Source organism: Juglans microcarpa x Juglans regia, chromosome 2S, assembly GCF_004785595.1.
Source record: "Juglans microcarpa x Juglans regia isolate MS1-56 chromosome 2S, Jm3101_v1.0, whole genome shotgun sequence".
Taxonomy (NCBI): domain Eukaryota; kingdom Viridiplantae; phylum Streptophyta; class Magnoliopsida; order Fagales; family Juglandaceae; genus Juglans; species Juglans microcarpa x Juglans regia.
Window position 1 is genome coordinate 18,270,816 of NC_054597.1, and position 26,060 is coordinate 18,296,875.

Below are 26,060 nucleotides of genomic sequence, written 5' to 3' on the forward strand. Positions count from 1 at the left end.
CGGGGCTAAGGCTTGGGGAGGAAGGGAGAGGGAGATCTGCGGTGAGGGGTCATTGACTAGGTGAGATAGTGGCAGCACGGCATGGGCTGTGGTAGTGGCTAGTTGTGTATGGGTGGTGTTGGGGAGAAGGAAGAGATCGGGGAGAGAGATCTGTTGTGGGGGAGGGGATCAGAAGTAGCTGGGGAGAAGTGGGGGTCGACGCTGGCGAGGGGCTACGATGGTGGCAGCTGGGAAGGCAAGAGGTAGAGGAAATCGGGGGAGGGGGTGCTGCGACTAGAGGAGAGAGAGAGAGGGAACATGGGGGGAAAGTAGGGTTTTTAGGGATTTAATCCCAACCTTTCATCTAGGGCTCTCCAAATTGATCTAACGGTAGGAATTTAAACACTAAAAATAAACTAACTAAAATTAGGAATTAAAATGGAAATACCATATGATTAATTTAAAAATCCAACTTTAATTCTAAAAATATAATATTTCCTTATAAAATAAAATGATAAAGTTTACTAAATATTTCTAAGAGAAATAAAAGCATCTAAATAAATAGAGTTTTTAACATAAAATGAAACAATGAATATTAAATAATAGTCTTAAGGAACTAAAATCATTTAAATAAAATGATTTGCTAAAACTATATTATTTTCAGGGCTTCACAATATAAAAATGCTTACTTAAAAATATGGGCTTGGTTCAATAATATTAAAAGTACCCCATTTAAAATAATTTTGGACATTTAAAATATTTTGAAAACTTTAAAATACTAGACTCCATTTAAAAATCACCTGCTAACTTTAAAACACAAATTCGATATTTAAAACACAAAGGCAAGACTCGTGACCAATTGAGACAAAAATGAGCAGTTGGTCACAATCTCCCCTCCTTCTAAAAATCTCGTCCTCGAAATTTGCTTACACTAGATTTGAATCTGTTCATGCTCATCCTTGTATTGTCTTCATGCCTTCATACACGTTCACTACTTCAGTCGCTTCTTGCATAGCACCTTGCATCCTCGCTTCTTGTCAATGGGGGATTGACACACTCAAGTCATTTCCAAGAACTTAACCTAATCCATCATGTAGCATTTGTACCTTCCATACGACAATCCTTACTGAAAAACCTCGAAGTTACCGTCTCATCCTCCATCTCATTTCTAACTTTAGTCGTGGTCGTCCATGCACTTCGTAACTATCACAGTCTATCTATTGTTTCTAATCTATTCCTCTCATAAACATGTAACTACTTCTATATATTCCTAGCATTCTATCATTCATTCCTTCTCTTCTAACTACCTCCATTCTATCACTTCCTTCATCTCATGCACTTAACATAACCTCTCCTAGTAGGTGCCATTCTGACATGCATGCAATAACAATGTCATACTATAAAATATCATAACATTAAAACATATACCTTTCCATAAACTTACTGCAGGACAAGACATGCCTCGAGAAGACTTCAGCCTAGATTTTTCCTTCACTTTCAATTTTCTTTTTGTAATAACCCGTTCCTTTATCTCTCGATTGGTCACAGTTCTCGTCTACACGTTTTAAATACTGAAGCCGTATTTTTAAATATAGCGGTTGGTTTTAAAGTACGCCCAGTGTTTTAAAACCCTCAAATATTTTGAATGCCCTAAAAATATTTATATGGGGTATTTCCAATGTTATTGAACCAAGCCTAATTTTAAGTGAGACAATTATAATATTTTTGAAGAGCTCAAAAAATATTATAATTGTAGAAAATCATTTTTATTAACATGATTTTAGTTATTCAAAATATTATGAGACTTAAAATATGTTGAAAACTCTAATTAATTTGATGGGTTTTATTCTCTTAAAGATATTTAGGAAAATTTCATCATTTATTTAATGATGAAAGAATATTATTTTAAGCTAAAGTTTAGTTTAAACTATAGTATATCTTAATTCCTCTCAATGTTTTCAATTAAGTTAGAGTTTATGCATTTCAAATCAATATTTAAAACTCAACGTTAGATCATTTTGAAAATCCCAAGGTAAAGGATTGGGATTAAAACCCTAGCTCTCTTCCTTTTTCCCTCACTTTTCCCTCTTCCCTCTCTCTCCTCCCTTTCTCGCTCCCACATCGCACATCTCCCTCTCCCCTCACTCGATTTCTCCCTCGAGCAGCCGAGCGTCGCCGTGCACCACCATACAGCATCACCGACCACTGGCAACTCCCCCCCAGGCCGACGAGCACATCCAAAGTCAAAGCCCCTCTGGTAGCCCCTCCCTCTCCCTTACGCGAGCAACCTAAAATGGTTCCTTTCCCTCTCACCGCTGCTACTGTCGTCGTCAGCCTCCAGCTCCACCGAGCACCACCACGAGTCTCCCCTGACCACCCTCTTCCTCCTCCGCTTGGCTAAAAGCCTGTTGCTCCTCTCTAGGCCACGCATGAAACTCACGGGTTTTTCCCCTAGAGCCGTCGTACGCCACCTCCCATGCCACCGCATCGCCACCAAGAGCTTCCTTTCTCATCGGCGACCTCCCCTAGCCACCCTCATGCCCAACCGAAGTCCCTAACTCTCCCATGCTCTCTCACTCTCTCACGAGTTCTCTCTCATGCATGGCTAGATCTGCTACCTCCAGCCACCATGCCGCCACCCCAACGCCACCATAAGCTCCACCACACCTCCCTCAACCCCTCCATGCCTGGTCATAATCCCCAACCGTCCCTATCCTTCACAATACTAGATGTTGTCGTGCTCTGCCCCTCACCGCGACCACTAGGCCACCATGAACCCTTCCAAGACCACCCCTAGCTATCCTCATGCCCAAATAGCCACCAGACACCTTGAACAGCCACTGTATGTGGCTAATTGCCACTGTACACGACTTTAGCCGCCACGTATGGCCCTTCCTCAGCCACCCATAGACTCCCCACCATGTCGGCCACCCTTGCATAGCTCATATCTACCCACTAGAACCTTAGATTCGGTCCCCGAAATAGCCTTGTTTGAAGGTCACAGCAGTGACCGCTACCGCCCATGCTAGTGGCTTCCGACCCCATTGGCCGTGCCGGACAACGAGCAATGCATAGGTTCTCCCGACGATGGTATAACTCTCTTTCCCTTTACTGTTGTTATTATGTTAATTAGTTGGCAGGATGGTAGAATGTGTTATTGGTATTGTGGAGTTTGTTGTATTATGGAGTTCACTGTGTAGTGTGATGTGAAGTGTAACGGTGTACTTGAAGTATTAGGTGTAGTTGGGAAATGGGCTTTGTAGTGTTGTGGATTGTGCTCTGAAGTGTGGTTGTGAAGTATGTGTTGTAATGGTGATGTGACATGGTATGGAATGGAAAGGAGTGTACACGTGGGGTACTGTGGAATGGGAAGAGTATACGTGAAGTGTACTCGTGGCATATTGTGGAATGAGAAGAGTATATGTAGAATGTACTCCAGGTGGTGAAGTAATGCACCATATGGCGTGTGTACTGTAGTGGTGATGTGTGGTATAGCATGGATTGAAAGGAGTACATATGGAGTGTACTCTGTGTGGCGTAGTGTGGTGTGAAGGGAGTACACGTGACATGTATTCCGTGTGGTGAAGTCATGATACACAGGATGGCTTGTCACGAAGGGTTGGATGGTTGCGTAGTTGAGAAGTGTGGAGTTTGATGTGGAGTGTCTGGAACTGTGAAACAGTGTCCAAAAGTAATTGTGATGTGGCCTGTAGTCCGAGGTGACAGGTGTCACCATGTTGTTCAATTATGACTAGGAGTATATTGAGAAGTCGTGCTTGTGATGGGTGAAAAGTTAGTGTAAGAATGATGTAGCGGGAACATGACGAGATGTCACGATGTGACAAGAGTATGTGAGGAACCGTACCCATGATGAGTTAGGAGTTGGTGCAGAAGTGACGTAACGGGATGCCAGATGATGTGACAAGGCCACGGTGTAGCCTGGGAGTAGTCTCGACCTATGTGACATGACGTAAGGTGTAATTGTGAATGGAATCTTGTTGTGCTAAGTGTTGGGATGAACTTATAACGGGACAGGAAGTAGGAAGAGTCCTGCCAACTGAGTAAGAGAAGGTCGGTATTGGACTATGATGCTTGTTTATACAAGCAGGTGATCAATGTATTATATGTTGATCTTAGGTGATGAGGAGATAAGGTACATGTGTAATCTAGTGAGATGTGTGCTAGACGAATTTACCATATGTAATGGTTAATCTGTCCTAAGCATAGGTATACGATGTTTGAGGCTCAGAGTTGGCTTAGATTCGTGTGATATGCAGGAATGAGGATGTTGATGACGATGAGGAAGCGTAAGCTCGAATGTAGGAAGTGACGTATGTATCGTCTAGGATTGGGATGCAAAGTCATGCATCGGGATGAGGTTAATAAGAAGAATAAGATGAAGGTCTTAGTGTCTTAACCCTAAGATGAATCATGAGATTCACTCTAGTGGATAAGCACTCTAAGTAGAACGTTGAGTTTGGAAAGGTGACTTCAAGAAGGTCCCAGAAAGATGAAACGTGATAAAGGAAAACATAGAAGACAGGGATAGAAGGAGAGTGTGTCTCAGTGAGGAAAAGTCCAAGTAAAGTGTAGTTTATGTCTTCTAAGTTAGTTGCTTATGCACTAGATAGAGAATGACGCTAAGATTATATGTGCATGTAGGTTGCCATCTGACTCGCACATGAATGAACTGCATGATATCAGAATAGCATGGAGTTTAGGTAAGTATTATGTTCATACTCTTCTAGAGTTTTCTAAAATGATATAAAATGAAAACGAAATGCTTTTCTTTTACGATGCTTTACTAAATGACATGAACGATGTTTTACGAAAGCATGCTAAGTACAAGTATTCAAAGGTATACGTATGTAATGACCCTTCTTGGCAGCCCCTTTTTATGCAACCTAAGTATTAAGTGTATGCATGTGAATAGATGACTATACGTAATATGTATTGTATGTATTTTCATGGAATGAGACGTGAGGTTTATGCCTTATGCTTTAAACGACGCTTTAAATGATGCGAAGAAAGTATTTTAAATGTCCCTATGAACTGATATTTTAAATGATGCCATGAAAGATGATATTTAAGCTCATGCTTTTAAACAATGTTTTTCCATGAATGGATTGATAAATAAAAATGAATGAAACGAAAGGACTGAATGAAAGGAAATGATTGAAAGAAAATGAATGTTTTAATATAAGAAAATACGTAACGACCATGACTGAATGAATGATGATACCAAAGGAATGGGTAGATTGTAATGCCGGGTAAGTAGTACATGTAATTCACCCAATGCTGCCCTTGACTAAAAGAGATTCTCAACCTATGGCCACGGGTAGAATCCAGGTCCAAAATAAGACCGCTAACCCTAACAAATGGAGCATGACAGTGTGTATCAGCCAAAGAAAAGTGATAAGAAAGTGTATGTATGGAAACTTGAATTCTTTAAGAAATGAAGGCATTAGCGGGAGAAATATTTTACAAAAAGCAAATTCATTTTTAAGAAAAACCCCGCCTAATGATGTTTTCAAAATGAATGTATGTCTTATGTACGTAAGGTACGTATGGAGTGATGAATGCAAGACTAAAAACTCATGTTAGTACATTTTTACGGTATGAAGTAATGCTTACTGAGTATTCGACTCATTTTAGTTTTTATGTATGCCCCTCCCCCCACAGGAACTAAATGAGCAGAACGTGTCAGGGCAGACACGGCACTAAGGGAAGAGCGCGAAAGTCTAGGCATGAGAGTTCTAAATGTATGAAAGGCCTTTTTATTTTAAGTTTAATGTTTTCCACTGTAAACCTCTTTTATTCTCAAAGCACGTTTTATATTATAACGTAAAGTATTGCACCCTAGGTATGGAAGTAAAAAAGTTTTAAAAGGGTCAGTAACTCCGTCTCCTTTTCTATAATCATTTTCTAAATAGTTCCACCACATGGACAGGGCCTTACACTTTTGCAAAAGTTTTCTTTCTTTGTAAAAATTCTCTCTCTTTTATTTTGAAAAGTTTATAGAATCTTTCATAACCTTGGTTTTGCTTTGTTGCCACCCTGTAATGCCTGTCCTTGTGGTGGGACTTTAGAAAATAGTTTTAGAAAATGAGACGGGAATTACTGACTTTTTTAAAACTTTTTCTATTTCCTTCCCAAGATATGCAAGATTCTAAGTTTAAAACTAAAATCTACTCTATAAATCTAAGAGAGAGTTTTGTAGTGGAAATTATTAAATTAAAATTAAAATTCCTTTTACAAAAATACTCTTAAACACGTTACATAAAACTTGTCTAGGTTTCTGTCATGCTTCCCTTGAGCCACGTCTATCCTAACACTTCTTCCTTGTTTTGTCTCTAAGAGAGGGAGGGACATACATAAAAACTAAAGTGAGTCGAATACTCAATAAGTATTATTTTATACTGTAAAACTATACTAACATAGGTTTTCATTCATGCATTCATCATTCTTTTACATACTTTACATAAAACATTCATTTCATTTGACAACAATACACGGTGGAGTTTTTCTTTAAAAAGGTTTTCATTTCATAAAACGTTTCCACACCTTGTACATTCATTTATAAGAAAACTAAAAACCATTCATACATTCATTTACTCCTTTCACCATTTCTCTGGCCGGTACACACTATTAAGCTCCATTTGTTGGGATTAGCGGTCTTTGGGACCCAAATTCCGTTCGTGGCCACAGGTTAAGAATCCTTTTCAGTTAGGGGGTAGCACTGGGTGCACTACTAGTACTACTTACCCGGCATTGCAATCTGCTCAATCCATTGGTACCATCATTCATTTATTCAGTCATGACTGTTACGTATTTTCATATATTAAAGCATTCATTCATTTCATTTCCTTTTATTCATTCCTTTCAGTCATTTCCTTTTCATTTCTTTTCATTCATCAGTTCATTTATTTCATAAACATTGTGTAAAAGCATAAACATACATATCATCAGTAAACATCATTTCATAACATTCATTAAACATTCCTTTCATAGCATCATTTAATATCATTTCATAGCATCATTTAAATACACCTTCATCGCATCATTTAAATATCATTTAAAAGCATCACGCATAAACCTCACAATTCATTTCATGAAAACTAAAGACAATAGCTACTACGTATAATATCCATTTACATGTATACAACTATTACTTGGGGTGCATAAATAAGGGCTGTCAAGGAAGGCCTTTACTTACTTATACCTTTAAATACTTATACTTAGTGTACTTTTATAAAACATCATTTCATTTCATAAATCATCGTAAAGAGAAACTACTCATTTTCATTTCTATCATTTAGAAAACTCTGTAAAAGTATGAACATAATACATACCAAGACTCCATGCCATTTGCATTTCATGCAGTCCATTCATGTGTGTGTCAGATAGCAACCTACATGCATACATAACCTTACATCATTCTCTCTTCAAGTGCATATATAACTTAAACTTAGAAAATACCTAAACTTCTCTTGACTTGGACTTCATCATTCAGACATACTCTTCTATCTAATTCCATCTTCTATACTTTCGTTTATCACGTTTCCTAAATCTCAAGTTGTAACTTGTGACCCATTTGAGGTCACCTTTCAAACACATAGCCTCCTACTTCATGTTCTATCCTTCAAGGTGAACCTCCTTAATTCACCTTAGAGGCCAAGACACTATCACCTTCATCACACTCTTCCTATCAAACCATCCATCTCGATGCATAACTCGAACCAACTAAGTTATACATATCAACCTTAGCCAATACATACATATATCTTCATTCATTCATACACAATAACCAACACTTCATCGTAATCCTAACAAAGCATAATACAAACTTTAAACCAACTCTGAGGCTTAACCATCGTATACTCATGTTTAAGACAGATTATCCATTACACATAGTAAATCTGTTCGACACACGTGTCTAACCAATTTACACATGTACGTTACTCTTTCATCACCTAAGATCGACATATAATTTGCTAAAACGCCCGCTTGTGCATACAAGCTTCATACACTCTGACATCAACACCCAACTCAATCCAACAGACGTATCACTTCACGCAACCTGCCAAACTACATATCCTATCCCGACACTTCACGCGACATACCACCCCATCATAACGACACCACATCCCATTACCTCACATAGTACTTCAAACTACATGGCTCATCCCAACGCTTCAAGAGGCATCTTGCCACTTCATAACTACCTCATTGTCTCATCACTTCACAGAGCACATACACAGTAGTCCCGCCACTTCACATCCAATCCCATCGCTTCACATTGCGCACAACCAAACCACAAGCACAACACACACTACATAATAGCCCATCACTTCAAACAAAATAACTTCACACCTCAGAATGGATCACACAACACATCACCACAATAGAACACTTCATATATAATCCTGTCACTTCAATTACACAACCACCACAACTACTTCGTTACTAGATCACAATGATAGCACAGTCCACAACACCAATCAAGTTTCATAATAAATAAACTATCGAGAGAAAGGGAGAGAGATTATACCATGTGTCGGGGCTAACTCATTGCGTCGCTTGCTGTTCGGCAAGGTCCCATGACATCAAAAGCCATTGATTTGGTGATTTGACATTGTGTGGAGTGCAGGAGAACAAGGGATGAGCTAGGGTTTCTCGTACAGGGGTAGTGGGGCACGGTGGTGGAGCTCGGGGTGGTGTTACAGGGCTATGCAGGTGATGGCAAGGGCCACGAGGTGGCTGAGTAGTGGTGGAAGGGCCGTGGGGTGGAGGAGATTCGAAAGGTGTCCTACAATGGGGAGAGTAGAGGGGATACTAGTGGCCTAGGGTGGTAGGTGGCAGGTGATGGGGGTGTCGTGGGTGGCTATGGCCGTGGCTGGAGGTGGCACACGGCGGCAAGAAAGGTCGTGGCATTGAAACAAAGAAGGAGAGGGAGAGAGGCATGGGAGAAGCTGGGTGCACGAAGGTGGGTGTAGGGTGGCATCACGGAGTGGTAGTGGCCCAAGGTGCTGGTGGCAGAGGCATCCTTGGCTGCGACGTAGCTAGGAAACCGAGAGGGAGATGAGGGATCTCATGGCTGAGGCTTAGGGAGGAAGGGAGAGAGAGATCTGCAGTGAGGGGTCACTAACAAGGTGAGATGGTGGCGGTGCAACGTGGGCTACTGTGGCTGGCTGGCTGGCTAGCTGCGCAAGGGTGGCGTCGGGGAGAAGGGAGAGATCAGGGAGAAAGATCCATTGTGGGGGAGGGGATCAGAGGAAGAGGTGGTCGGGGAGAAGTGGGGGTCGATGCCGGCTAGGGGCTGTGACGGTGTGATGCCCCCAACCTCTGTTTGGGATGTAACATAGGTTTAGAGCGTCAAGACATGCAACATAATGTTTCATACCCCCGTACATGATAGTTAGTATGCAATGCATCCTAGAAATGCAACTAGTAGTATGCAATAATGACAGCGGAAAGTAAGGGTGGAAATGAACTTATGCTAGAATAACTAAATCATCCCAATAATATTGATTAAACCATAAGTTTCAAATCATCAGGTAATTTAATCTTAGTACAAAATACCAAGTTCCCAAAAAAGAATCTAAACCAACTGCTTCATGCGTTATATGGCACGAAGAGTTAGGCCTATAAATAACAAAATAAGATCAAGTCTCCTGTTGACGTCTGGGTCCTCATCAATCTTCTTGATCCATTGGTCCATTGGGTTCATCTGCATCTACATATTCTATCATTTCGAGTGAAATGATAGTGAGTCCACAAAGGGTGAGATTTATTTGAAATCTCAGTAAGTTAGACAACTAACATACACAAAGATAGACTATGCATGAAGAATGATAAACATGAAATGCATGCAAATCAGAAAACTGTATTTGTCTCCCATTCAGATTTCTTAAGAAGATAGATTTTTTTATACACATTTTCATACAAAGAACATAATTTCACTTACGTCGAAAAAACTTAGTCTTTCATCAAGAATCACATAAAATCATGGAATTAATGTCACTTATATCATATGGTATCGTCACAGTTCTGTATAGGCATTGTGAGTATTTGCCAGTGAGCGTAGTACAACTCACGTTGAAACTACGTTGTCTATAAACTCGTTCTCAACACATTGGTAATATAACATAACATCGTAAAAATCATAACGTATATACCCACCAGCATTAGGTGTCGTAACGTATGACTTCGATCCGACGTTCTTTAAAAAGAACTCATTTGAGTCTTGTTAACTATTCTTCGTTAACTCAGGGGTGATAATTTCCTTTCTAGCTAGATTAGATATTGATGTAAATACTTACCTTGTATATCATATTAGATGCATAGAATCTGGCAACAATCTTGTATATTCTCTTCTATATAATGAAAGCAAACCCTCAGTAAAGGGTATTCAAACCAATTTGACATGGTACCAGAGCCCCTACTCTGATTATCGTTTCTCTGTGGTTTTAATCTTTGAGAGTGTTCTGAGTTGCGGTGATAGGATTTTTTCCCCTCTCTGTTCTCGATGTTGGTGAGTTTCTGAGTTTGTGGTGTTCCCTGAGTGTTTTCTCGCACGTTTGTGGGGTTCCAACTTGTGGGCTTGGCATCTTGGTGGCTGTCAACAGTTGTAAGGGTTGTTTCTGTGTCAGTCGGCACTTTCTGTGGTGGTTGACAGCGTCTGTGGGTGGCTTTGAGGTTGTCAGCCGGTTTTGTGTGAAGTTGAGTAGTGGTCGACCACTTCTGGCGTGGCTGACGACAGTGCTGGTCGTCATTTTCGTCTCTGCCTGCTATCGGGTTTACTGATTCCGTTGGTTTGCCGTGCGTCTGTTCTGGGCAGCTATCACTTTGGGCCATCTCTCTCCATTATTTTGGGCTTCTTCTCAATGGACTTGTTATTTCAATTGTTCTTTACCTTGGCCCATCTGTTTGTCCTACCGTGACTATCTGAGTTTGACTGTCTGAGTTTCTTTCGTTGGGTCTATTAAGAATATTTACCTTGCCCATCTACTCTTAAGTAACTTTTATCATGTCTATTAAGAATACTATTGTTCATTTCACTGGCAAGAATTTTCCTACGTGGGAATTTCAATTTAAAATGTTTTCGAAAGGGAAAGAATTGTCAAATCATATTGATAGTTTTGCTCGAGTTCCCACTGATGAAAAGGAATTTTCTCAATGGGAGGTCAAGGATGCTAAGGTATCTCTTGGCTGTTGGGGACGATAGAATCTCATCTTATGACAAATCTTCGATGCTTTACTACGATCCAGGCTATGTGGGCCTATTTGCATCGTATTTATCACCAAGGCCACAGCGCCCGAAAATTTCAATTGGAATTGGAAATTAGCAATTACACTCAAGGTAATTTGACCATTGAGCAATTTTATTCTGCTTTTATTAATATTTGGAGCAAGTATTATGCTATTGTTCATGCTAAGGTTCCCATCGCGGCCCTCGTGGCTCTTCAAGCGGTTCATGCTGAAAGTTAACGCGATCAATTTTTTATGAAGCTTCGACCTGAATTTGAGCCTATTCGAGCCGGTTTATTGAACAGTAATCCGGTTCCTTCCTTGGATATTTGCTTGGGAGAATTATTGGTTGAGGAACAACAATTATCCACTCAGATGGGTATGACTTCTGAGAAGGTCCTTTCTGAGACTGTGAATGTAGCCTATGCAGCACAAAGGAGAGGGAGAAACAAGTTGCAGTGTTTCAGTTGCAAGGAGTTCGGTCACATTGCTCGCAACTGTCTGAAAGAAAGTTTGTAACTACTGCAAGAAAGAGGACATCTCATCAAAGACTGTCATGTGCGGCCTCAGAATCGCCAATCCTAAGCCTTTCAAGCTGTTGTTCAGTCCTCATCTTCTTCTATGCCCCCCACTATAAGCTCTGATTCATCTGTTCTCACACCTGCCATGGTTCAACAAATGATTGTGTCTGCTTTTATGGCTTTGGGCCTACAAGGTACAGATCCTACCTCCACTTCTTCTTGGATTGTTGATTCAGGTGCCTCTAATCATATGACTGTTAGTACGATGAGTCTCCATGGTGTTCGTAAGTATGGAGGCACGCAAACTATTTAGATTGTTGATGGCAGTACACTTCCCATTGCTGCTATTGGTACTTTGGGTTCTTCATTTCGAAATGTTTTTATCTCTCCTAGCTTATCTACCAATTTGATTTCTGTTGGACAATTGGTGGATAATAACTGTGATGTTTATTTTTCTCGTGGTGGTTGTCTTATGCAGGATTAGGTGTCGGGGACGATGATCACGAAGGGACCTAAAGTGGCACGTCTATTTCCTTTACAATTTTCTATTCCTAATGTTGTTTATTTTGCTTGTACGGCTACTACCAATAATAATGAAGTCTGGCATAAGAAATTGGGTCATCCTAATTCTGTTGTCTTGACTCATCTTTTGAAACATGGTTTTTTGGGCAATAAAGATTCTTATTCTTCGTCTCCTGCATCTTTTGATTGTGCTACTTGTTGTCTTGGTAAAAGTAAAACATTACCTTTTCCTGCGCATGGTAGTCGTGCTTCTACTTGTTTTGAGATTGTGCATACTGATGTTTGGCGTGTCAGTCCTATTATTTCTCATTGTCAGTATCGTTATTTTGTGACGTTTATCGATGATTATAGTCAATTTACTTGGATCTATTTTCTCCATTCAAAAGCTGAAGTGTTCTCTGTTTTTCAAAAATTTGTTGCACTTGTCGAGACACAGTTCAGTACTTGTATCAAAATCTTACGCTCCGACTAAGGGGAATACATGTCTCATTCCTTTCAGGCTTATCTTCAGCAAAAAGGGATCATTTCTCAGCGTTCTAGTCCTTATACCCCTCAACAAAATGGAGTCATTGAGCATAAGAATCGTCATCTCTTAGATGTCTTCCGTACTTTGCTGATTGATTCATCTGTCCCTTCTAAGTTCTGGGTAGAAGCTTTATCTACTGCTGCTTATCTGATCAATCGTTTGCCTACTGCCACTCTAAATTATGATTCTCCCTATTTTCGATTATTTGGCATATCTCCTGAGTATCAATCCTTTCATACTTTTGGTTGTGTATGTTTTATTCATCTGCCACCTGTTGATCGTCACAAGCTTGCTACCCAGTCTGTCACGTGTGCTTTTATGGATATAGCCCTAATCAGAAAGGATTTGTTTGTTATGATGCTCATGCGAACAAATTTCGGATCTCCCGAAATGTGATTTTCTTTGAAAATCAATATTTCTTTCAGTCTCAGGTTATTTCTGATCCTTCTATTACTCTTCTACCCACTTTTGATGATGTGTCTTCTTCTTCTATTGAGCGATTTAACCCAGGTGTGGTGTATCATAGACGTCCTCCTTCAACGCCTCTTCAAGACACTGATCCGTCATATGATTCTACACTTCCTGTACCCCGACACTCCACCTAGGTTACACATCCACCAGATAGGTATGGTTTTTCTCATACCTCACTTATTACAACTCTCAACACTGTTTTTGTTCCTCGCTTTTATACTCAGGCAGCCACCCAAGCATGTTGGCAGCAGGCTATGCAAGAAGAAATCGAAGCTGTTCAAGACAATCACACTTGGGATCTTGTGACTTGTCCCTCTGGTGTCAAACCTATTGGTTGTAAATGGGTGTACTCAGTCAAGTTTCAGTCTGATGGCTCACTGGACCGATATAAGGCTCGTCTCGTAGCCTTTGGGAATCGGCAGGAGTATGGTATTGATTATGAAGAGACATTTGCACCTATTGCCAAAATGACTACTGTACAGACGATCTTGGCACTTGCTACGTCGCTGGGATGGTCTCTCTGGCAGATGGACGTGAAGAATGTGTTTCGACATAGGGATTTGAAGGAAGAAATCTATATGTCTCCACCTCCCAGCATGTTTACTACACCTTCCTCAGAGGTTTTTCGGCTACGCCGATCTTTGTATGGACTGAAACAGGCTCTGCGTGCATGTTTGATAAATTTCGCTCTACTTTACTTGCTTTTCACTTTACTCAGAGTCAGTTTGATTCCTCTCTGTTTCTTCGCAAGACTTCTGCAGGAATTGTACTGCTTCTGGTATATGTTGATGACATTGTGATTACTAGCTCTGATATTGAGTTAATTAAGCAATTACAACAGCATCTTAAGGCCTCTTTTCACATGAAAGATCTTGGTCCCTTGCAGTACTTTCTTGGCCTTGAGGTGCAGATTACTTCGACTGGTACATTGTTACACCAGCACAAATACACACAGGATTTGATTTCATTGGCTGGTCTCCAATCGGGTAACTCTGTTCTTACTCCCTTGGAGGTAAATCTTAAGTTTCGTCAAGAGGAAGGCGAACTTCTCTCAAATCCATCCTTGTATCGACAGCTCGTTGGGAGTTTGAACTACTTGACGATTACTCGTCCTGACATTTCTTTTGCTGTGCAGCAAGTCAATCAATTTATGCAAGCCCCCCGACATCTTCACTTAGCCGCTGTCCGCCGCATTATCCAATATATGAAAGGCACCTCTACACGCAGGTTATTCTTTTCTTAGGAATCTTCCTTACAATTGATGGGGTATAGTGATGCTGATTGGGCTGGATGTGCGGATACTCGTCACTCTGTTACTGGCTGGTGCATGTTTTTAGGCAATGCACTCATTTCTTGGAAGAGTAAGAAACAAGACAGAGTTTCCAAGTCCTCCACTCAGTCTGAGTATCGTGTTATGTCTTCCGCATGCTCTGAGATCACATGGCTTCATGGGTTATTGGGTGAACTTGGTTTTCCTCAGCTTCAATCCACTCCTCTTCATGCTGATAATACCAGTACTATTCAGATTGTCGCTAATCCTGTCTTCCATGAGAGTACGAAACATATCGAAGTCGATTGTCATTCCATACGAGAATCCTTTGACAAACATGTGATTACTCTTCCTCACATTTCCACCGAACATCAAACTGCCGACATATTCACTAAAGCTCTTTCTCGACACCGGCATCAGTTCTTGGTTGACAAATTGATGTTTCTTGATCTACCAGCATCAATTTGAGGGGGGATGTTACGGAAATATGATTTAGGATATGATTTATTGTATTTTTTGTGATAATTTCCTTTCTAACTAGATTAGATATTGATGTAAATACTTACCTTGTATAGCATATTAGACGCATAGAATCTGGCAACAATCTTGTATTCTCTTCTATATAATGAAAGCAAACCAAAGGGTATTCTAACCAATTTGACAGTAACGTATGACTTTGCTCCGACGTTCTTTAAAAAGAACTCATTTGAGTCCTGCTAACTATTCTTCGTTAACCTAGGAATTACCACTCTATATTTAATCACTCCTGAGTGGATATAAGAGTTCCACTAAGATATTTCCCCATCCTAACCTTATGGGTCGAGATAAAATAATTTTTTATAATATGCATGTATGTGGCACAGTTAAAAAATGATAGTTATATGCGAAATAAGGATGAAACGTAAGATATGACATTTCATACTCAAAATGACAGTTATACAATGAATGTGGTATTTATCAATAAATTATAAATAATCATCAAAGTGTAAGTTAGATGCAACTTTGCAAAAAGAAAATATCCCTACAAAAACATTAACTTTAAGGTCTCGTTTGGATGTTGAGCTGAGTTGAGTTCTTTATGAATAGTAATGAGTTGAGATTGTGAGAGCCACCTAAGACAAATTTAGAAGTGTTTAGATCAATGCTTTGAATATGGTACCGGATGTCGAACCGGTCAAATCATTAGAACGAAATATTTCGGTACCGGTACCGTTTCGTGTACCATTTTGTGATTGTTGATATATGAATAAATTATATATATAAATTATATTCCAAAATAATAGTTTATATATGAATAAATTATATATAAATACATATATATATATAAATTATAAATAGCCTAGTTTGAATTGGGGGTCAAAAAATGAACTTGTAGTTTGAAAAAATGAAAAAAAATAATAGAGGTTGAAATATCGACCGGTATTGGCCAAAATACAAGTCGGTACCGGCCGGTACAACCTGTATTTCGACCGGTATGAATACATATAGTACCTGTACCGGCCCAGTGGCCGGTAAGGCAAATACCGGCCGTATCGGCCGGTACGGTACAGTATTAACAATACTGGTTTAGATGTTAAGATGTGTTTAGATATATTTATCAGAAGTTGTAAAAGATTGTGAGTCTCGTTTGTAAAGAGATATTAAATTAAAAAAAATTATGAGTCTCATATGTAAACAAATTTTGAATTAAAAAAAATTTAATAATTTAAAATTTAATTATTTAAATATTAGATATAATTTAAAAATAAATTCCTCTCAATCCAATCCAAATTCGAAAGCACGTAAGTTGAAATTTAAAAACGTGCTATTCTTAAATAAAATGCGAGCTTTTCCACTGCATTACCATCGTCGTCGTCGTCCTCAACTGTTCCTAGACAGAGACAAGACACCATTGCTAGATGGAGCAGTCTAATTGGAGCGTGTAATCACATGCCACTCAAGATCGCGTGGGTATTCTCTCCTTCCCGTTCTACTCGAACAATGCCTGGCCCCACTCCTTAGAGACAAACAGAGACACAGACGGAGACAGACAGGAGAAGAGGAATAAGGTAGAAGTTTTGAGTGTAGCTTGTGTGAGTTTCGTCGCCATGACCGCCAGTCCTAACGATTATCAACCACCACAATTTCAAACACAGGCAGAAGATTCTTAAGCTTCTTAAAGCTCCTTCTGAAATGGACGCCTTCGATAAGGTTGGTTGCTCAAACTGTACTCTCCTCTCTCTCGCCCTCGCTCATTGTACCACACCCTATGACTCTCTGTGTTTCTTCATTTATCTACTACGATCCAGCTCTGGGCCTTTGTTCTTCTTTGAATTCTGGCCGATCTGGTACTCTCTGTGCTTCCTTTCTCTTATTTTTTCCGAGGTTTCTGGGAGTTTTTAGTGGCTGGATTTCCCACGGTCTCTGATCGCAATGTTATTCTGTTTTTTTTCTTTAACTCCTTACTTTTTTTTCTTATTTCGTGAGATTATGTGCATTTTTTTCTTTCATTTTTTTGATGGTCGAGATCTTGATCTTTGAGCTTTCCTTTCTTGGGCCATGTTTTCTTAGACTTTAGTTTCATTAAGCGATAAAATCTTTCTAAAAGAATGAAAAGAAAAGATAATACTTAAGTACTGTTTAAATTGCTTATTTTTTATATCAGGCTTATCTGGGGTACGGGGATTTTGTTTTTCCTTATCCGTGGACTTTTCTTCTTATCCTTAATTTTCTAAGTAACCAAACAGATCAATACTAGTTCCCTCCTTTTTTGTGGTCTGGCATTTCGTTCTATTTGAACTTATGAACTCTTTCATGTAATTAGTAACCAAACAGATCAATACTGGTACCTTTTAGCTTGATTAGTTAGATTATCGATTCTTTCCCAGGAAATTTGATGTTGGTGCTAGCACCCCTTTTGTTTTATACGTTAAGTTTCATATTTTCTTCCCTTAACCCTGCCATGACCATTGGGACTTTTACCCTTTTATACTTGTTACATTGCTCTCAAAAGGTACCAGTTTGCTTCATGAAGTGAACGTCCTTTGATTCTCTCCTTGTTATTCTCTTTGATTGGGTTTCAAGCCACTTATGGCATGTGATGCTTTCTTGTGAGCTATAGCCGCCTTAAATTTTCCTTTTCTATACATATTCTTTGAGCTCATTTCGCACTGACTTTCTTCAACGTCACATTCTCACGGTGCCATCTCATTCCTAGTTTGTCATCGATATGCATTTGCTATTACTTTCGTTGGATCATAAATGCGTTTCAGCTCTATGATGACTTTGGTTATGCTTAGAACACCTCGTTATTTTTGGCTTAACCAACAGCTGTCGTAATCATGGGGTCCTAAACATGGCAATTCCACAAAATATCGTTGATAAATAGGGCAACATTTGCATTTTTTTTTTTTTTTTTTTTTTTTGTGACTCACTCTAATGAACTTATGTGGAAAAAAGTACTTATGCAGATATGGCCCTATTTGTGAAAAAATGTGTTGAGTTTGCAAATTGATGTTGTCATCTATGTAAAGCTGACTCGTGCTGAAATTTATTACTCCTTATTTTTTATGCATATTTTGTAGTTCATTAAGACAGGGTTTTTTGTAAGTGAGCCCAAATGCGGGCAAGGCTTGTGTATAAAATGTAGCTTTTTCATACCGTGTTGCTATGTATTGTAGGAAATGTCATCCTCTGTTGTCGAGGCGAATGATGCAGTCACTGGTCACATCATTTCCACCACCATTGGAGGCAAAAATGGTGAACCCAAACAGGTTAGGAACTGCGCTTTTTTAATGTTATTGTTATTGTTATTGTTATTGTTATTGCTGTTGTTGTTGTAACATGTAGCTCCTCCAAATTTTGTAGAAAAAATGCAGTACTCTTTATTGGTTAGAGATATATGATTATCAGAAATGACCAATGCTAATGCCTTGTGAAAATTGTGCTTGGATCCCTATTGGTGCTACTATCTAGCTCTAAGCAATTGATTAGTAATTCCGAATGTTGAATTGCTGATGATAACTAAGGAGCTTATATTTTTCATCCCTCTTATTATCTTGTATGTTGGGATATTGGTTGTGATGCCGCTTACAGACTATCAGCTACATGGCAGAGCGTGTTGTAGGGAGTGGATCATTCGGAATTGTTTTTCAGGTATAGAACTATGTGTGTTTTTACGGTAACAACTGATTTTTCATGGTAACCTGTATTCATTGTAGCAATTGATATCACACTATTCAGGCAAAATGCTTAGAAACTGGGGAGACGGTGGCCATAAAGAAGGTCTTGCAGGACAAACGGTACAAAAATCGTGAGCTGCAGTTAATGCGCTTGATGGATCACCCAAATGTGGTTTCTCTGAAGCATTGTTTCTTCTCTACGACAAGTAAAGACGAACTTTTTCTGAATTTAGTTATGGAATACGTTCCTGAGACTATATACCGGGTTCTAAAGCATTACAGCAGCATGAACCAGAGGATGCCCCTCATCTATGTTAAACTTTATACATATCAAGTATGAGTTTATTTTTTCTCTTTCTTTTGCATTATCATATTTGTTTGTTTAGATCACTTTTTTTCCCTGAATCTTCTTTTCGCTATTTAAAATTCTGGTAATAAATGCAAAATGCATCTCAGATCTTTAGGGGGCTGGCATATATCCATACTGTTCCTGGTGTTTGCCATAGGGATGTGAAGCCTCAGAATCTTTTGGTATGTTATCCAACATTTGTTTTTCTTAAATAAGCAGGGCTGTTTCATCCAAATGTATTTTATATATATATTCTGCAGGTCGATCCTCTCACCCACCGGGTTAAGCTTTGCGATTTCGGAAGTGCTAAAGTTCTCGTATGTGTCTTCACATTTTTTTTTTTTTTAATTTCACTGAGATACTTGTTACAACAATGGTAGCTGCTTCAAAATAATTTGTTATGTTTGAGTCAGTGCTATATATTCAGGAAAACTTTTTAACTTTTTCTCCATGGCCAATTGCAACTCGAGTGTGCTCATAAAAAAAATTGCAATGCAAGTGCCACAAAATATGATCCAAATTTCACTATTATTCACAAACTATTTTACTACTATTCACAGATCATCTCATTTCATCTCACTATCCAAACGAGGCCTTAAGGATACCCACTAGAAAGACTAATCCAATCCGTAATGATGTACCGAAAAATACAACATTTTGGTTACTTGACCAACCATCAAGAGAAGCAAATACAATGGATACACTACTCAATAAGATTGATGAAGTGGCAATTAATGCAAAAAAAGCAAATTGGAATGCAATAGTCATGTTTCTAATCCTCCAATTTATCAACAAAAGAACTATATACCACTTCATCCCTTTATCGGTATTCGCCAAAAGATTGTATCAGGCAAAAATTTAATAAAATGTATCATAGAGGGAATTTTAGCATGAATCTATTGATACTTTATGACTTATTACCACCTTTGACTTTTACCACTTTATTCAATTAAGGCATGAGATCAAGGGCTCTTTCTTACTTCACAAACAAAAAGGGCCTGCTGTATTGTGTATCTATATATACAGATAGATAGATATATACAGTAAATAGATAGTCCCATAGATTCACACCAACCAGATAGATTCATATAGGTAGTAATGGTAGAACAAAAAATAAAATATAAATTGTCTTTACAGAGGGGTGACTGAGTGGTTGATAGCTCCGGTCTTGAAAGCCAGTATTGTTTAAAACAAAGAAAAAAAAAAGGAAAAAAGAACAAATCCAATAATAACTAATAAATACTAGAAAATACGCTTTCTACATATCATGGAATTCATACTGTGGCATGTGGCTACATAGAAGGTGAGCTCATTTGGTCTGCTTATACAATGAAAGAACAGTGCATTATGCTGTAGTCTCTTGAGAAAATTTGATACTGAATTCACATATGAATTGAGTCTTAAAATGCATGTTTGCAGTTGTTCATACAAACTTCTATAGTAGCATGCTGCTTTATACAAGATACATTTTGTCTAGCATAATGTCTAGGTTTCCAACAGATTATTTCCTGCAAATGTTTTGGTCTTTCATGGTTTTCTATTGTTATCACAGGTCAAGGGTGAAGCAAATATATCGTACATATGCTCTCGTTATTATCGGGCTCCTGAACTGATATTTGGTGCAACAGAATACACAACATCAATAGATATTTGGTCAGCTGGTTGTGTCCTTGCTGAGCTTCTTGTGGGTCAGGTTAGTCAATTCCGTTGAAAATTATGGGGTGAAGTGAAAAGCATTTTTCTCAAACTTCAAGCTGTATTTAATCTTCTGTTATATATGATTGTTTCTCATAATTTCAAATGTTATGATAGCCTTTGTTTCCTGGAGAAAATGCAGTCGACCAACTTGTTGAAATTATCAAGGTGAAGCCTGGCTGTCTATCAATGTTACTATGGGATATTCAACTCTGGTAATTTTGTGATGATACATTAAGTGCTTGCAGGTTCTTGGTACTCCAACTCGAGAAGAAATTCGTTGCATGAATCCAGATTATACAGATTCTAGGTTCCCTCAAATTAAAGCGCATCCTTGGCACAAGGTATACTTTTGTCCATCTTTAACTACAAGGCAATTTTTCAATTGTTTACCAGGTATGATCGGGTAAGCAAATAAGTGGTGTTGCCCGAATCTTAAGACTTATTACATTCTAGATGCACCAGCAGACAATCATCATATTTTAGGGAAGGTGGATGAGCTCTAAAAGCTCCTTACTTTATTTTCTTAAAACATCTTGTTTCTAATGGACCAGTCAGAGGTTCTGTTCACATTCTTGCAAATTCATCAATTGCTGTTGAATATGGGGTTTATTATACTTGGATTTGATCCATTTATGTAATGCTGACTTTGGGGTCTGTTCAGGTTTTCCACAAACGAATGCCTCCTGAAGCAATTGACCTTGCTTCACGGCTTCTTCAATATTCACCAAGCCTTCGGTGCACCGCGGTGAGTTGGACATTATTCAATGAAAATTAATTTTAGTATTGAGATAAAGCCCAATTACATAAAAAATAATCTCATTTCATCTGCCTTGGGAAAAAAAAAATTTAATTAAGCCACATTGGTTTGCTGTCTTCTGTTGTGTGAGCTGCAACTTCTACAGTTTGCTGATACAATTCAGAGTTCCATTCTGTCCATTCCTTACAATATTCTTTGGTAATATAACTTATAGTCATCCTATGTGTATCTGACCTATCATTTTCCCTCTTGTTGGTTTTTGATATTGCAGTTAGAAGCATGTGCGCACCCTTTCTTTGATGAGTTACGTGAGCCCAATGCCTGTCTTCCAAATGGCCGCCCATTGCCCCTCTTTTCAACTTTAAGCAGGAAGTATGTAGCCTCTTCCATTTGAAGAAAAAAAAAAATCTTGAATCACTCTAGCAGGGTTCATATGCGTGGCATGTCCCTTGTTTATTGTGGATTTTGGTGACCGTGGTTCATAAGTTGAGGGGTACACTATCAGGGTTTGTATGCTTAGATTCTTAGCAGTTAACCTATCCTTAGGATAGAATCAAAAGTTATCTATCCATGAATCAGCAATCAGAATTCTTGTCTTTTTGATGCATCAAGATCGGATACTAATGCACTCCCTGCTGGCAGCTTGGCAGTCATATGCTGCTTGGATTTTGGTTTGTTGCTGTTATTGTACTCTTGGAGATTCTGTCTTCTCCTTCCTACTATATAATCAATCCTAAATTATTTTCTTGGTTTATTGTTACGTATTTGTTATTCTAGCTTAACAGAATGCCAAGAATAATTTTCATATTTTGCATTAGCACTGGCAGACATTGTCGTTTGTTCATTATTGTCATTCCTAGTTGCGGAACAGCTCTATTCTTCTCTGCCTGTAGGTCTGTTGCTCCTGCTGTGGGAATAAGCTTTAATGTACCTAACAAAGTACCTATGTTTAACAAACTCATTGATGCCATGCCATTAATGTGGCTGGTCTCATAGTTTGAAGATCTTGATGGTAGAGGCAACTGATTACTTTAATTTTCTTCATTCTCATAGTTAGGTAGAGGCAGTCCATTACTTTGAGTAGCTATGCAAGTGCAAGGGTCCTGTGCAGACTGTTGGAGACATATAAATCACATTTCACACATCCTCACTGATGCTTTCCTATAGTTTTATTTATTTATTTATTGTGATTGCAGTATATGATGCTTGCTATAGATCAATTAACTCAGGTAATTCCAATTTGTCTACAGCTAAAAGGAGTGTCACCGGAGCTGATCAATAGGCTCATACCAGAGCATGTGCGGCGGCAGACTGATCTCGGCTTCCCACATCCAGCCGGTATGTAAATTTAAAGACGTGATGCATCGAGGAATCAACTATAGTAGGTTGTTAGCGAAGATGGCGAACTGGGGAGGGCCCTTTGTTGTGGTTTATGTATACTATGTCATTTTAGGGAAAGAAAAGAGAGTATTTTCTTGCTTATATATATATGTACATTGTTTTGATCCTAAAGATTTCAAAATTAGGAGAATAAAAAGTGATGATATTCATGTCTAGCCAGAGGTACGATCTGCATATGCCTAGCAGAAGCTTAAGAGGCTCATTATCAGTCTGGCTTGCTTATTCTTTTTTAAAAAAATGAATCATGTTTTTTCTATAGACGCTTGTGGCAGTAGGTGGCCAACTGAATTTCTGAATCAAATGTTACCGTTTATTAGTCTTCCCATTGTTCTTACATTTTTCTTTTGAAAATGGAAACAAATAACGGGAAACTACAGCCTACAGAATTGCAATAGGAAAGAAAAAGAGAGGTTTGTGATGATTTTTCAATTTAGTATGGATTTCTGACCACATTTCCTATGGGGCCATCTTATTTCTTCCTCTCCAAGCTTGGATCATCTCTGGCATTCCTATTGGAAAAATGGAGTCATTGCAGTTGGGAGGGCTTGGCTATAAAATTTTAAGTTTTTTTTGAGAATGTTAAGAATTTCGTTGAGATGTGGTATTTATTGGGCCTTACAGAATCTTGAATAATTTTTTAAAAAGAGTTTTATATTGAGATTTGTAGAAGTGAATAGGTAGAATCGAAAGAATATTTTTTATTATCATTTTTTTATGAGTTTTCTATTTTGGCATTTGTAAAAGCGGTTTTGTTTTTTTGTATTTAGATGAAATAATTATATGACAAGTCAAAAAGTTGAAATATCGTATTTTCTTTTTAATAAAATTTTGAAATTTATTGAAAACCAAAATAAAAATTTTGGTGATTTTCCCAAGCACAAACATGGCCTACACTTTCTAACTTCCAATTAGCAAATGTAGCTTTTACATTTCATCTCTTTTGTCAAATAATACATTTCCTTCTAGCCAGATCATTAGGGCTTGTTTGGAAAATGTTTTCAACTCAAAATTCTTATATCATCTCATCTCCTTCCTAAGTATAAACTTTCAAATTAATCATTATAACTTTCCAAATCTTTCAAACAAAAAATAAAAAACAATTCATCTTTTTTAAATTTTCAAATAAAAATTATATTCTAACAATATTTTAACTTTATAATATTTTTATTCTACTTTTTCTCTCTCCCCTTTTCTAAAACCCCATAAAACATTAACTCAAACTATCTTACTACTATTTACAAATTATCTTTCTACTATTTACAAAATTATAATTTCATATCACTCTCCAATCTTCTCCTTAGAATGAACAAAATAGGTAGGGTTATTTTGATAGTAGTTACAATGCTTGTTTGTTATTTCACTGGTGCAAGTCCAGCATGCATCTATATGGGCTTCTTGTGGTTAAGAGCATTAGCATTTGATTGGCTATCCTATTAGTCAAATTTTGCCCAATATCACACGTACTTTACTTTTTGTCTATTTCGCTGGAAACATAATCTCAAATTGGATTATTCATCTAAGCTCTATATAACAATAAAATATTATTAATTTCAATTTTGTTTATAATTTTTATCTAATTTATTTTTGTCATATTTTGTAATTCTACCCATTATATGTTAATTTGTTATCATATTATAATTAAATTATTGTTTTTACTCTATTTTTAATGGTCATTTAATGGTAATATCTAAAGTTCCATATAAATATCTTAATTTACCAATAGAATATCTATATTTACCATCCAATTATCTTGTTTTGCCAACCTTTATTCTATTCAACAATCATATTTACAATTCTTGAAACCAACTACCTTCTTTTGCTAACATTTCTTCTCCTACCAACCTTTTTTGTTGTAGCTAACAGTTTCATTGAAATTCTATAAATAGATCAACCTCTAACTACTTCCTACTCATCTGAAACAAGGCCTATTGAGATTTTCAATATTTATTCTTGCAATTCTTGAAATTACACCATTCTCAGTTCTCTATTGATCATCTTGAAGTATTGATCATATTGTATATGATGATTATTCTGATAATGAATTTGATATGATTGCAGCAATAGCGGTAAAACAAGAGTGAAGAGCTACTGAGGGAGCATCTAGTTCACGTCTTCATCCTTCTCAACATCGTACATTCATTGTGATCTATTGGAAGGCCATCAACACTTTTGGAATGATTGCTTTACTCAGTCACCAATATATCTACCCAATGTTTTTAGGAGGAGATTTTGAATGGGTTGTGATATATTTTTACGCATCCATTTTGTTGTAGAAGCTTATAATGATTATTTTCTCCAAAAAATAGATACAAGTGGAAGGCTTGGATTGTCTTCCCTTCAGAAGATGAATGCACCAATTAGGATGCTCGCATATGGAGTAACGACAAATCTTATGGATGAATATTTGAGGATCAAAGAAAGTACCGCACAGTTGAGTATGGAAAAATTTGTTAAGGCGATTGTGACAATTTTATCTAATGAGTACTCGAGGTATCCAAACAGTAGCAATATAGAAAAATTACTAAATGTTGGACAACAACATGGGTTTTTAGGAATGTTCATGAGTATATAATGTGATATTATCTTACTGATAGTATATATCCTTCTTGGACAACATTAGTGAAAACAATTCCTGCTCTACAAGGAAAAAAGAGAGAACATTTTATTACCGCCTATGAGTCAACAATGAGAGATGTGGAGATTGCATTTGGAGTATTTCAAGGTAGATTTGCAATTGTGCGTGGACCTCCTCTATAGTGAAAGACCCACCTTGTTGAAATTTCTTGGTGGATGACCTTTTTTCACCTTCGAGTTGTGATGCTTAGAGCACAACATTATCATGTATGCTAACTATTGAGGAGTTGTTAATACCTTATCCACCACTTTATAAGAGTGTGATGAAGAAAAGATCTTTCATCAAATAATGTGTTCATCCTTGAAGAGAGTATAATTTTAAGGAATTAAACAACTTAAATACCAACTTAAGAAACTAAACAAAACAACCATACAACTTGACAAACAACTTAAACGTACAAACAACCAATTAAATGTACAAGTAGCCATAGCCACAAACAATTCATACAAATATGTTAAAAACCTAACTACTTACCCAGCCCAAACTATCCAACAATCTATAAAGCTTCAAAGATTCAAGAG

At 37.9% G+C, this 26,060-nt stretch overlaps 1 protein-coding gene and 1 long non-coding RNA gene across 2 annotated transcripts in view; both read left to right on the forward strand.

Moving 5' to 3' along the window:
* Positions 1–15,951, forward strand: part of LOC121251837 — a 21,233-nt gene extending 5,282 nt beyond the window's left edge. Inside the window, exons 2-4 of the long non-coding RNA XR_005938129.1 lie at positions 1,575–1,580; positions 9,255–9,263; positions 15,941–15,951. This is a non-coding gene — a long non-coding RNA (uncharacterized LOC121251837). The remainder of the gene's footprint in view (positions 1–1,574; positions 1,581–9,254; positions 9,264–15,940) is intronic.
* Positions 15,952–16,526: 575 nt separating this feature from the next.
* Positions 16,527–23,225, forward strand: LOC121251836 (shaggy-related protein kinase zeta-like). The gene is given in 13 exon segments (XM_041151213.1): positions 16,527–16,729; positions 18,199–18,291; positions 18,614–18,673; positions 18,761–19,033; positions 19,156–19,230; positions 19,309–19,365; positions 20,601–20,741; positions 20,861–20,911; positions 20,992–21,087; positions 21,408–21,491; positions 21,775–21,841; positions 21,844–21,875; positions 22,754–23,225. Coding segments are annotated over 13 exon segments (1,143 nt in total). The 5' UTR covers positions 16,527–16,711; the 3' UTR covers positions 22,850–23,225.
* Positions 23,226–26,060: the final 2,835 nt, after the last annotated feature.